The 13946-nt window shown below is 42.4% G+C and overlaps 1 protein-coding gene and 1 long non-coding RNA gene across 2 annotated transcripts in view; one reads left to right on the top strand and one right to left on the bottom strand.

Annotated features, from left to right (window-relative positions):
• ada2a (adenosine deaminase 2a) overlaps positions 1 to 13946 on the top strand; it is a 55624-nt gene that overhangs the window by 29468 nt on the left and 12210 nt on the right. The window contains exon 5 of the mRNA XM_043709440.1: positions 3536 to 3626. Within this exon, the coding sequence (XP_043565375.1) occupies positions 3536 to 3626 (91 nt within the window). The remainder of the gene's footprint in view (positions 1 to 3535; positions 3627 to 13946) is intronic.
• LOC122559637 overlaps positions 7087 to 13946 on the bottom strand; it is a 36745-nt gene continuing 29885 nt past the window's right edge. Inside the window, exon 2 of the long non-coding RNA XR_006314486.1 lies at positions 7087 to 7278. This is a non-coding gene — a long non-coding RNA (uncharacterized LOC122559637). The remainder of the gene's footprint in view (positions 7279 to 13946) is intronic.

Below are 13946 nucleotides of genomic sequence, written 5' to 3'. Positions count from 1 at the left end.
TGTCCATGTTGAAACGGCAAGGTGAGCAGGCTGGAATTTCAAAGGTAACTGAGATGTACATAGAGATGTACAGCATGGAAACAGACCCTTCGGTCTAACTCGTCCATGCCAACCAGATATCCCAACCCAATCTAGTCCCACCTGCCAGCACCCTGTCCATATTGCTTCACACCCTTCCTCTTCATATACCTGTCCAATTGCCTTTTAAATGTTGCAATTGTACTAGCCTCCATCACTTCCTCTGGCATGCACTATCCTTTGCATGAAAAAGTTGCCCCTTAGGTCTCTTCTATATCTTTACCCTCTCACTGTAAGCCTATGCCCTCTATTTCTGGACTCCCCCACCCCAGGGAAAAGACTTTGTCTATTTATCCTATCCATGCCCCTCATGATTTTATAAACCTCTAGAAGATCACCCATCAGCCCCCGACGCTCCAGGGAAAACAGCTCCAGCCTATTCAACCTCTCCCTATAGCTCAAACCCTCCAACCCCAGCAACATCCTTGTAAATCTTTTTTGAACCTTCCCAAGTTTCACAACATCCTTCCCATAGGAAGGAGACCAGAATTGCAGGCAATATTCCAAAAGTGGCCTTACCAATGTCCTATACAGCTGCAACATGACCTCCAAACTCCTATACTCAATGCTATGACCAATAAAGGAAAGTATACCAAAAGGCAATAGGTGCAGGAGTAGGCTATTCTGCCCTTTGAGCCAGCACCACCATTCATTATGATTGTGGCTGATCATCCTCAATCAGTATCCTGTTCCTGCCTTATCCCCATAACCCTTAATTCCACTATCCTGAAGAGCTCTATCCAACTCTTTCTTGAAAATATCCAGAGACTTGGCCTCCACAGCCTTCTGGGGCAGAGCATTCCATACACCCACCACTCTCTGGGTGAAGAAGTTTCTCCTCAACTCTGTTCTAAGTGGCCTACCCCTTATTTTTAAACTGTGTTCTCTGGTTCGGGACTCATCCATCAGCGGAGACATGCTTCCTGCCTCCAGAGTGTCTAATCCTTTAATAATCTTATACTTCTCAATCAGATCCCCTCTCAGCCTTCTAAACTCGAGCGTATACAAGCTCAGTTGCTCCAATCTTTCAGCGTAAGATAGTCCCGCCATTCCGGGAATTGATCTTGTGAACCTACGCTGTACTCCCTCAATAGCCAGAATGTCTTTCCTCAAATTTGGACACTAAAACTGCTCACAATATTCCAGGTGTGGTCTCACTGGGGCCCTGTACAGCTGCAGAAGGACCTCTTTGCTGCTATACTCAATTACTCTTGTTATGAAGGCCAGCATGCCATTAGCTTGCTTCACTGACTGCTGTACCCTCATGCTTGCTTTCATTTACTGATGTACAAGAACACCTAGATCTCGTTGTACTTCCCCTTTACTTAACTTGACTCCATTTAGGTAGTAATCTGCCTTCCTGTCCTTGCCACCAAAATGGACAACCACACATTTATCCACATTAAACTGCATCTGCCATGCATCCGTCCACTCACCTAGCCTGTCCAGGGCACCCTGTATTCTCCTAACATCCTCCTCACATTTCACCCTGCCACCCAGCTTTGTGTCATCAGCAAATTTGCTAATATTACTTTTAATACCTTCATCTATATCATTAATGTACATTGTAAAAAACTGTGGTCCCAGCACTGATTCCTGCAGCACAACACTGGTCACCACCTGCCATTCCGAAAGGGAGCCGTTTATCACTAATCTTTGTTTCCTGTTAGTCAACCAGTTTTCAATCCATGTCAGTATTTTGCCCCTAATACCATGTGCCCTAATTTTGCTCACTAACCTCTTATGTGGGACTTTATCAAAGGCTTTCTGAAAGTCCAGATATACTACATCTACTGGATCTCCCTTGCCCATCTTCAGAGTTACATCCTCTAAAAATCCAGAAGATTAGTCAAGCATGATTTTCCCCTTCATAAATCCATGCTGACTCTGACCTATCCTGTTACTGCGATCCAGATGTGTCGTAATTTCGGCCTTTATAATTGACTCCAGCATTTCTCCCACCACTGAGGTCAGACTAACTGGTCTATAATTCTCTGTTTTCTCTTTCCCTTCTTTCTTAAAAAGTGGGACAACATTAGCCACCCTCCAATCCGGAGGAACTGATCCTGAATCTATAGAACATTGGAAAATGATCACCAACGCATCCACAATTTCTAGAGCCACCTCCTTCAGTACCTGGGATGTAGACCATCAGGTCCCGGGGACTTATCAGCCTTCAGACCTAACAGTCTCTCCAACACCATTTCCTGCCTAATATAAATTCCCTTCAGTTCAGGTCCTTCAGCCACTATTGCATCTGGGAGATTGCTTGTGTTTTCCCCAGTGAAGACCGATCTAAAGTACCAATTCAACTCTTCTGCCATTTCTTTGCTCCTCGTAATAAAGTCACCCGTTTCTGTCTTCAAGGGCCCAATTTTAGTCTTAACCATTTTTTTTCTTTTCACATACCTAAAAAAGCCTTTACTATCCTCCTTTTATATTTTTGGCCAGTTTACCTTCATACCTTATTTTTTTCTTTGCGTATTACCTTTTTAGTTATCCTCTTGTTCTTTAAAAGCTTCCCAGTCCTCCGATTTCCCACTCATCTTTGCTATGTTATACTTTTTCCCTTTTGTCTTTATATGGTCCTTAACTTCCCTTGTCAGCCACGGCCTCCCCTTAGGATCTTTCTTCCTTTTTGGAATGAACTGATCCTACATCTTCTGCATTATACCCAGAAATACTTGCCATTGTTGTTCCACTGCTAAGGTATTGCAGCATTGAATTTTGGCCAGCTCCTCCCTCATAGTTCCCCTTATTCAACTGAAATATTGTCACTTCCGATTCTACCCTCTCCCTTTCAAACTGCAGATTAAAGCTTATTGTATTGTAGTCACTACCTTCTAATGGCTCCTTTACTTCGAGGTCACTATCCTATCTACCTGCGACTCCAATTTCAAGGAGCTATGAACCTGCACTCTAAGGTCGTTTTGTTCAGCAACACTCCCTAGGATCTTACTATTAAGTGTATAAATCCTGCTAAGATTTGCTTTCCCAAAATGCAGCACTTTGCATTTACCTAAATTAAACTCCATCTCCCAGTCCTCATCCCATTGGCCCATCTGATCAAGATCCCTTTGTAATCTTGTTGATACTCTTGTCCTTGAACAAAAGGAAGTGTGAATTCCTTGAGGGCTATGCATGCCATATATAATTGGGCATTTGCCTGAGATTCAAGACTGTCTGGAGATCAAAGTACAAAGGGTCATATGGCTTTTAGTAATCATTTTAATAGTCTGTTTAAATTTTAAGATAGTGACATATAGTTCATAATAAACCTAAAAATGATAGAATCACAGAAGTAAGTGAATAATATTAGTGTGTTTAGTGATATACCTACTAGAGTCCTGGTTCTGGGAATGACCATGATTCAAGTCTGATCATATTTTTTCGTGAAACTGCATTGTTTTGCCCTGTTTATGTCTGCCAATGACATTTCTTGTGTACTTAATTTTAGAAAATCGAATAATACAGAAATGAAGACTGCAATATATGAGGCCATGGAGCTTTACAATAAATTTCCAGAGACTATGGCAGGGTTTGATATGGTAGGTTTTCCATGTTACTTCAGTTGTCTGTTCCACATTGTCTTGCATTTATTAGACTTTGAATTTGTTTATTTACCATACAGTCCTATTTTTAGGTATGAATGTGCATAGGTATAAGAAATAATGGCAACAGGGTTGTTCAGTATTTAAATGACAGGCAGAAAATGGAGACTAAAGATAAAAAAAGGTAAATCTTAAATATGGATGCCTCTCGTCGGAGAGAGACAACTTGTGATGGTTTAACCTGAAGGTCACTAGGCCTAATGCAAGGGGTAAGGTTGAGAAGAACAGTTCTAATCTCAGCCAGTGCGGGAATTCTGCCCATGCAAGTGATATCACACTGCATCACAAACTGGTCATCCAGCCAACTGTATTAACTGACCCGTTGGCATTAGTTAGCTATTGAAATTGCTTCTATTATCCATACTATTATTTAAAAAGAGACACCAATTGTTAATAGTTTTTTTTAAAGTCTGGCAGTCAAAGTTTTTTAAAATGCATGTTGTACTTCCATGGTCTATCTCAACGATTAAGTGTTGGAGATGCAGGATGGGGAGTGATAGGAAGAAGATTCTTCCTAAAAGGGTTCTTAGGAAACTTCTGAAAGCAAGGCAGAGAAGAAATTATTTTGAAATCAATTCAGGAAGATAGAGAAGTGTGTTTCCCTGAAAAATGGCCAGTCTTGTTGGTGTGGAAAGTAGGGGGCATGAGGTGCTTTCTTCTGTTAGAGATGTTGGTGATGATGTGGGATTTAATTGGTAGGAGGCGAGTGGCAAATTCATTAAGAGATTAAAACATATGAAGTCAATTTGTAAATGTTAAAAATACTTTATTTGAGCTTTCTGAATGTTGACATTAATGCTTGTACCTATGATTGTAGCTTGTTAGATCTTTCTAACCTGTATCACTTGATAATCATAGTTACCAGGAGCTGATACGTTAGCATCTTAGAAAGCTAGAAAATGTAACTGAGACATTAAGAAATTGAACAAAACAATATTGTTTTGAAACTATCTATTTTCACATCCTTCTCTGGCCCCATAATTTCCCTAGCTTCTTCATTCCTTTTGACTTTAACAATTCCCTTACTTCATGCAACATGAATGATTATGCCATTAGCTAACTTTATCTCAATGCCTAGAATTTCCTCCCCATGTCCTTTGCCACTCCATTTCCCTTTCCTACTCCATTTCCCTTTCCTTTGTTAAATTCACTGCAACCTGAAACCCCACCTCTTTGGTCACCCCAACACCTTTTGCTTTGTTTTGACATATTTGGATATATATCAAAATAATATTTTGATTACATCTGACCTTGGGATTTTATTTTAATTTTGTAAACTCTGTATAGGTGCACGTTATTGTATGTGAATGCATATTTTACAATCGACCTGATTCCAATGCAGATACTTAATACGCTTGGATTAAATTTCCTTGTTCACTTATTTCAATGCAAGATATCAATTCCTTCAGAGGGTAAGGGAGAAAGTTAGTGAGAAAGTTTTAAAGTGTGAATCTGAATTACAAATTTTCAAGCCAATGGACTGAGGAATGGCAGATGGAGTTTAATTTTGATAAATGTGAGGTGTTGCATTTTGGTAAGGCAAGTCAGGGCCTTACTTGTACTCTTGATGGTAGGGTTTTGGGAAGTGTTGCTAAACCTTAGGGTGCAAGTTCTTGGTTCCTTGAAAGTGGAATTGCAGGTAGTTAGGGTAGTGAAAAAGGCATTTGGTACACTTGCCTTACTTGGTCAGTGCATTGATTATCGAGTTGGGATATCATGTTGCAGCTGTACAGGATATTGGTTGGGCCACGTTTGGAATACTGCGTTCACTTCTGGTCTCCCTGCTATAGGAAAGATGTTGTGAAATTTGAAAGGGTCCAGAAAAGATTTACAGGGATATTGGAAGGGTTGGAGGGTTTAAGCTCCAGGGAAAGACTGAATAGGCTGGGGCTATTTTCCCTAGAGTGTTGGAGGCTGAGGAACGTCATAAAGATTTATAAAACCCTGAGGGGCATGGATAGGGTGAATAGCCAAGGTCTTTTTCCCAGGGTGGTGGAGTCCAAAATAGAGGGCATGGGTTTAAGGTGAGAGCTGAAAGATTTTAAAAGGATCTAGGCAATAAATTTTTCATGTCGAGGGTGGCGCATGTGTAAAATGAGTTGCCAGAGGAAGTGGTGGAGGTTGATATAATTACAACATTTTTAAAACATTTAAAAATGGAAGGGTACATGATAAGGAGGGGTTTAGAAGGAAAAGGGCCAAATGCTGGCAAATGGGATTGGATTAATTTAGGATATCTTGTTGGCATGGACAAGTTGGACCAAAGACTCTGTTTCTGTGCTTTACAACTCTATCGTTCTATATACCCAGTCAGATATATCAATAAATTCCAACTACAGGATTACTTAAATTCCAACTACTGCTATAATTTGAATTCATCAGGGAGAGTGGAGCATTAATAACAGAATATTATGCCATTATCCTTTGATCCAGTATTGGCAAGTTCATATAATTTTGTAATGCAGGTGAGAGACTCTTTTCCAATCAAAAGCAGGTTTTAAAGGTAATTGACCTCCGCGTTTAGCTTTAGTTAGCTAATGATCAAAAGCTGCAGTTATTGAGCTGAGAAAGACATGATAATCTTCATTTGTTTATTCTGTTGTAACTTATAACACTAATCGATTAATAAATTTTATGTAATGTTCTTTCTCTTTTTTTAACTAATATGTCTTGTCTTCCAGTTAGTTTGCGAGTACTTGCCATCCACTCCAGATGTCCAAACACATAAATTAAAATTTGTTGTAAATCAAACTTAATGGTGCATAAGAAATGTCTTGCATTTTTCTGCATTATATGCCTCTACACATGGATTTTAATGTTATTTAATTTTCTGAACTTTTAATAATATCATAAAATAGATGCAGCTATATTTTATTACATCCAATTTTGAATACTTTGGCCATTTAGCTCTTCCATGAAAGTTGACAGCACAAATAAATTAGAAGATATGAACATGCAAGAAATAGAAGCAGGTGTAATCGAAAGGGCCTGTTGAGCCTTTGACCGTTCAGTATAAATAATGTCTGTGCTGTACCCTTTTAAAGTGTCTTCAGAATCCTGCATCTTTCCATCTTTTTTTCTAAATTTCAGAAAATATAGATCAAATTTACTCAGTCTCATAGTCTATTTAGAACAACCAATCTAATCAATCTTCACTGCAAGAGCTATTTTTTTGTTGCAATCCTGGCTGATGTTAATACTGGATTAATCAGATCATAAAGTGAAATACATTGTTTAACAGGTGGAAGTCAGTTACTGAACACTTTTACAAGAGTCTGCAAGTGTACCTTCAAAATAGAGAATAAAACTTTGTAGTAAACAAGGAAAAAAACATGAACCATATTAACTTGAGAAAAATGTTGGAAAACTTTCAGTATGAAGTAAAAAGGATTTAGACTCTCATGCTATTTCTTTTTATCCCAACGATATTGTTACAGACATCAAATCGTAGTGAAAATTCACTTTCATCTCCACACTCTCGCTTCTTTAGGCTGGCACAGCTACAACCAGTTTCCTTCCAATGAATTTCTGTATGTTCACTAGATGCTTTCCTTCAATGGCTGTTCCTCTCTGAGACACCTAAAACAAACTGCAAATTAAAATCACTATTACTTTAACTTCAGAACAAACATATAAGTTCCTAAACTCAGTTTTAGGTTGTATTGCAGGATTCCTTAGTCAAGAGCTTAAACCCCCTCTGGCACACAACCATTGACTGACATCTGCATTTTTATGCCTGGATCTCTTCCTGGACAGAAACAGTAGTTTTTTTTCTCCCACTCTTTTTAACACATTAAATCTCCAATCCCATTCTTCAATTAAGGGTTTAAAAACTTAGTGAAAACATTTGTATTTATTAGATCTTCAGAACTCCTATCACCAAACCCACAAACCTAAAACTTAAACCGAAACCTGGCTCCCCTTCTAAAACACAAAAAAAACTGTCTAACTGGGCAGCATGGCGGCCCAGTGGTTAGCACTGTTGCCTCATAATGCCAGGGGCATAGGTTCAATTCTCCACTCAGATTACTGTCTTTGGGAGGAAACCCGAGCACCCAAAGGAAACCACCCAGGAGGAGGTGTACCTTGTCCCACCCTACTTCCTGCAAAAATGCTATCCCGTATTCCCAATTCCTCCGCCTCCGCCATATCTGCTCTCAGGAGGACCAGTTCCACCACAGAACACAGCAAACTGCCTCCTTCTTTAAAAACTGCAATTTTCCTTCCCACGTGGTTGAAGATGCCTTCCAATTTTTTTCTTCCACATCCCGCACCTCCTCCCTCAAACCCCATCCCTCCAACTGTAACAAGGATAGAACCCCCCCAACCCGGTCCTCACCTTCCACACTACCAACCTTCGCATAGACCGCATCATCCACCGACATTTCCACCACTTTCAAACGGACCCCACCACCAGGGATATATTTCCCACCCCACCCCTTTCTGCTTTCCGCATTCCGCAAAGACAGTTCCCTCCATGATTGCCTGGTCAGGTCCACACCCCTCCAACAACTCACCCTTCCTTCTTGGCACCTTAACCGGCCACTGACGGAATTGCAAAACCTGCGCCCACACCTCCTCCCTCACCTCCATCCAAGGCCCCAAAGGAGCTATCCACATCCATCAGAGTTTCACCTGCACATCCACCAATGTCATTTATTGTATCCGTTGCTCCCGATGCAGTCTCTACATTGGGGAGACTGGATGCCTTCTTGCAGAGCACTTTAGGGGACATCTCTGGGACACCCGCACCAATCAATCCCACTGCCCTGTGGCCCGACATTTCAACTCCTCTCTCACTCTGCCAAGGACATGGAGGTTCCTGGCCCTCCTCCAACGCCACTCCCTCACCACCCGATGCCTGAAGGAAGAACGCCTTATCTTCCGCCTCGGAATACTTCAACCCCAGGGCATCAATGTGGACTTCACCAGTTTCCTCATTTCCCCTCCCCCTACCTTACCCCAGTTTCAACCTTCCAGCTCAGCACCGTCCTCATGACTTGTCCTACCTGCCAATCTTCCTTCCCATCTATCCGCTCCACCCTTCGCTCTGACCTATCACCTTATCCCACGCCCATCCACTCATTGTACTCTTTGCTACCTCTCCCCACCCTCCTCTCTGACCTATCACCTTCATCCCCACCCCCATCCACCTATTGTACTCTTTGCCACCTTCTCCCCACCCCCATCCCCCTCCCATTTATCTCTCCACCCTGGAGGCTCCTGCCTTCAGTCCTGATGGAGGGCTTTTGCCCGAAATGTCGATTTTCCTGCTCCTCGGATGCTGCCTGACCTGCTGTGCTTTTCCAGCACCACTAATCCAGATATCCAAAATAAATCTAGTCCCATTTGCCAGCATGTGGGCCATATCCCTCTAAACCCTTCCTATTCATATGCCCATCTTAATGCCTTTTAAATTTTGTAATTTCCTTTTTCTGGCAGCTCATGCCACCACCGTTTACCCTCTGTGTGAAAGGGTTGCCCCTTAGATTCCTTTTAAATCTTTCCCCCCCTCACTTTAAACATATGTCTGTGATGCTCCAGGGAAAATTGCCCAGATCTATTTAGCCTCTTCCCTAGAGCTCTAACCCTCCAACCCTGTCAGTATCCTTGTGGGAGACCAGAATTGCAAATAGTATTCCAAAAGTGGCCTAATCCATGTCCTGTGCAGCCGCGACATAAACGACCAACTCCTGTACCCAGTGCTCCGAACAATAAAGGCAAACATACCGAACGCTGCCTTCACTATCCAACCTACTTGCTACGCCACTTTTAAGAAACTATTAAACTAACTCTCCAAGGTCTCTTTGTTCAGCAACACTCTCCAGGACTTTACAATTTGCCTTTCCAAAACGCAGGACCTCCAATTTATCTAAATTAAACTCCATCTACTACTCATTGGCCGATCTTATCAAGATTTCGAGGCACTCAGAGGTAACCTTCACTGTCACTACACCACCAATTTTGGTGTCAGCTGCAAACATACTAACCTACTTTGTTCACATCCAAATCATTTATATAATTGATGAAAAGTAGTGGACTCAGCACCGATCCTTGTGGCACACCACTGGTCACCGGCCTCCAGTCTGAAAAGCAACCCCTCCATCACCACCTTCTGTATTCTACCTTTGAACCAGTTCTTTATCTAAATGGCTAGTTATCCCTCTATTCCTTGTGATCTAACCTTGCTAACCAGTCTACGATGAGGAACCTTGTTGAACGCTTAACTGAAGTCCATATAGATCATATCCCCTGCTCTGTCCTCATCAATCCTCTTTGTTGAGGATTCCAATCAAAAACTCAGTCAAGTTCATGAGACACAATTTCCCACGCACAAAGCCAGGTTGCTTATCCTTAATCAGTCTTTACCCTTCCAAATAAATGTAAATCCTGTCCCTCAGGATTCCCTCCAACAGTTTGCCCATTATCAAAGTCAGTCTCACCGGTCTATAGTTCCCTGGCTTTTCCCTACCACCATGTTAGCCAACCTCCAGTCTTCTCACACTTCACCTGTGACTATCGACAAAACAAGTATCTCAGCAAGGGACCCAGCAAGCACTTCCGTTGCTTCCCATGGAGTTCACGGGTACACCTGATCGGTCTTGGGGATTTATTCTCTTTTATGCATTTTAAGACATCCAGCACCACCATCTTTGTAATATGGACATATTTCAAGGTGTCGCTATTTATTTCCCCATGTTCTCTATCTTCCATGTCTTTCTCAATGGTAGCCACTGATGCAAATACTCGTTTAGTATCTCTCCTGTCTCCTGCAGTTCCACACGTCTACTCCAAGGTCTCTTTGTTCAGCAAAGATCTTTAAGGAGTCCTATTCTCTCTTTAGTTATCCTTTTGTCCTTAATGTATTTATAAGATCCCTTTGGATTCTCCATAACCCTTCAAAGTTATCACATGTCCTCTTTTTACCCTCCTTATTTCCCTCTTAAGTATTCTCCTACTGCTTTTATAGGAAATCACTTGATTTCTGCTGTCTGTACCTGACATATGCTTCCTTCTTATCCTTGACCAAACCCTCAATTTTTCTAGTCATCCAGCATTCCCTAAACCTACCAGCCTTGCCCTTCACCCGAACAGGAACATACTATCTCTGGACTCTCATTTCATTTTTGAAGGTCCCCACTTTCCAGCTATCCCTTTTTACTTACAAGCATCCACCATCCACCCTCATCAACTTTTGAACGTTCTTGCCTAATACCTTCAAATTTGCCTTCCTCCAATTTAGAGCTTTAACTTTTAGATCCAGTCTATCTTTTGAATCAGTATTTTAAATCTAATAGAATTATGATTGCTGGCCCCACTGACACCTCAGTCACCTGCCCTGTCTTATTTCCCAAGACTAGGTCAAGTTTTACACCTTCCCTAGTAGGTACGTCCACATACTCTCTCCATTCAAGCCCTTAACACTGTCCCAGTCCCAATCTATGTTTGGAAAGCTAAAATCCCCTACCCATAACCATTCTATTATTCTTACACATAACTGAGTTCTCTTTATAAATTTGTTTCTCAATTCCCTGCTGCCAATTGGAGGGTCTATGTACAATCCCTTCCTTATTTGTCAGTTCCACCCAAAGAACTTCCCTGGACATATTCCCAGGAATATCCTCCATTTTTACAGCTGTAATGTTATCTTTGACCAAAAATGTCACATCCCCATTTCTCTTGCCCCCTTTTGATCCTTCCTATAGGATCTAAACCCTGAAACATTAAGCTGCCAGTACTGTCCATCCCAGAGCCACATCTGCGTAATTGCTTTGATATCTCAGTTCGATGTTCCTAACCATGCCCTGAGTTCATCAGCCGTCCCTGTTAGGCCACTGGAGAAGCGAGTCAAGTGTGGTGCTGGAAATGCACAGTAGGTCAGGCAGCATTCGCGGAGCTGGAAAATCAAAGTTTTGGGCATAAGCCATTTATCAAGAATAAGCTGTGATGAAGGGCTTATGCCCGAAACATTGATTCTCCTACTCCTCGGATGTTGCCTGACCTGCTGTGCTTTTCTAGCACCACACTACTTTATCAGTCTTGTTCTCTACATTGTTCCTACCTGCCTTGTCTGTTTGACTGAGTCCTTTTCCCCAATTGTGCCAGTCTCAGACTGATGACATTCCTCACTATCTCCCTGGTTCTTCCCTGCATTCTCCTCTCTCCTCTTCCCCGCCCCCCCACTACTTTAAATCCTCCCAAGCAGCTTTAGCAAATCTTTCTATTAGTATATTAGTCCTGCAATCCATTTTTCTTATGCAGGTCACTTCTACTCCAGAAGAGATTCCAATGATCCAAAAATGTAAATCCCACTCCTCAGCCATGCATTTATTTCTTCTATCCTCCTACTGCTACCCTCAGTAGCTCGTGGCATTGGGAGTCATCCAACTAAAACTACCATTGGGGACCTACTTCTTAAAATTCCTGCCTAGCTTCCTATATTCTCTCCTTTACCCATGTGATGTGCAGGCTCAGTGGATTAGCCATGGAAAATGCAGCATTACAGCGATAGGGTAAGGACATGGGTCTGGGTGGAATGCTCTTCGGAAGATCGATATGGACTTAATAGGCTGAATGGCCGGCTTCCACACTGGAGGGATTCTATGATTCTAGAGTTGTACCAAAACCTCATGCTGCATTAAATCTGTAGTCTAAGTGTTGTTAAACAGTAGCAAGGCTTTATTTTTGTACTCTAATATCTGGACAATAAGTTCAAATTTTAAGATTCTGCTAGTTTCTTGACCAGACAAAAAAATTGGAAAACAGTAGTTTTGGTGTAATAAATTAAGAGAATTTATTATGCAATGACACAATACTTAAACAGCCAGTTGATACTTTGAGTCACACATAACCTTTGCTCTTAAGGGGAAACTTGGACAACAGTTTGACTTGATACTTATTATAGAGGTAAAAACAATGACTGCAGATGCTGGAAACCAGATTCTGGGGAGGCAAATTTCCCTTTGTGGGAAGGGAAATTGCGGTCTCTAAAGAAGGAGGCCATCTGGTGTGTTCTGTGGTGGAACTGGTCCTCCTGGGAGCAGATACGGCGGAGGCGGAGGAATTGGGAATACGGGATGGCATTTTTGCAAGAGGTAGGGTGGGAAGAGGTGTAATCCAGGTAGCTGTGGGAGTCGGTGGGTTTGTAAAAAAATGTCAGTGTCAAGTCGGTCGTCATTAATGGAGATGGAGAGGTCCAGGAAGGGGAGGGAGATGTCAGAGATGGTCCAGCTAAATTTAAGGTCAGGGTGGAATGTGATGGTGAAGTTGATGAATTGCTCAACCTCCTCGCGGGAGCACAAGATGGCGCCAATGCAGTCATCACTGTAGCGGAGGAAGAGGTGGGGAGTGGTGCCGGTGTAATTACGGAAGATCGACTGTTCTACGTAGCCAACAAAGAGACAGGCATAGCTGGGGCCCATACGTGTGCCCATGGCTACCCCTTTGGTCTGGAGGAAGTGGGAGGATTCAAAGGAGAAATTGTTAAGGGTGAGGACCAGTTCGGCCAAACGAATGAGAGTGTCGGTGGAAGGGTACTGTTGGGTAATCAACCACACCGCCCCGTGGCCCAACATTTCAACTCCCTCTGCTGAGTACATGGAGGTCCTGGGCCTCCTTCACCGCCGCTCCCTCACCACCAGACGCCTGGAGGAAGAATGCCTCATTTTCCGCCTCGGAACACTTCAACCCCAGGGCATCAATGTGGACTTCAACAGTTTCCTCATTTTCCCTTCCCCCACCTCGCCCTAGTTCCAAACTTTCAGCTCAGCACTGTCCCTAGGACTTGTCCTACCTGCCTATCTCCTTTTCTACCTATCCACTCCACCCTCTCCTCCCTGACCTATCACCTTCATCCCCTCCCCCACTCATCCATTGTACTCTATGCTACTTTCTCCCCACCTCCACCCTCCTCTAGCTTATCTCTCCACGCTTGATACTTATTATAGTCAATCTGACTTCTTTCTTTCATTTCTTTCTTTGATTTTCCAAAAATGAACTATATTTTTCTTGCACAAATTTTGAGAGTAACAAGCCGACAGTTTCCAGACACTCAATGTACTATGATTGAAAGTCCTTAGACAGTGACCTTTCCCATATTGCACCTCAGCAGTGGCTGCTCCATGCTTTAATGTGGTAAAAACAATGACTGCAGATGCTGGAAACCAGATTCTGGATTAGTGGTGCTGGAAGAGCACAGCAGTTCAGGCAGCATCCGAGGAGCAGTAAAATTGACATTTCGGGCAAAAGCCCTTCATC

The sequence above is a fragment of the Chiloscyllium plagiosum genome, chromosome 19, assembly GCF_004010195.1.
Source record: "Chiloscyllium plagiosum isolate BGI_BamShark_2017 chromosome 19, ASM401019v2, whole genome shotgun sequence".
Classification (NCBI taxonomy): Eukaryota; Metazoa; Chordata; class Chondrichthyes; order Orectolobiformes; family Hemiscylliidae; genus Chiloscyllium; species Chiloscyllium plagiosum.
The sequence above is the reverse complement of the archived record's forward strand: the minus strand, read 5'-3'. Positions and strand labels throughout refer to the sequence as shown.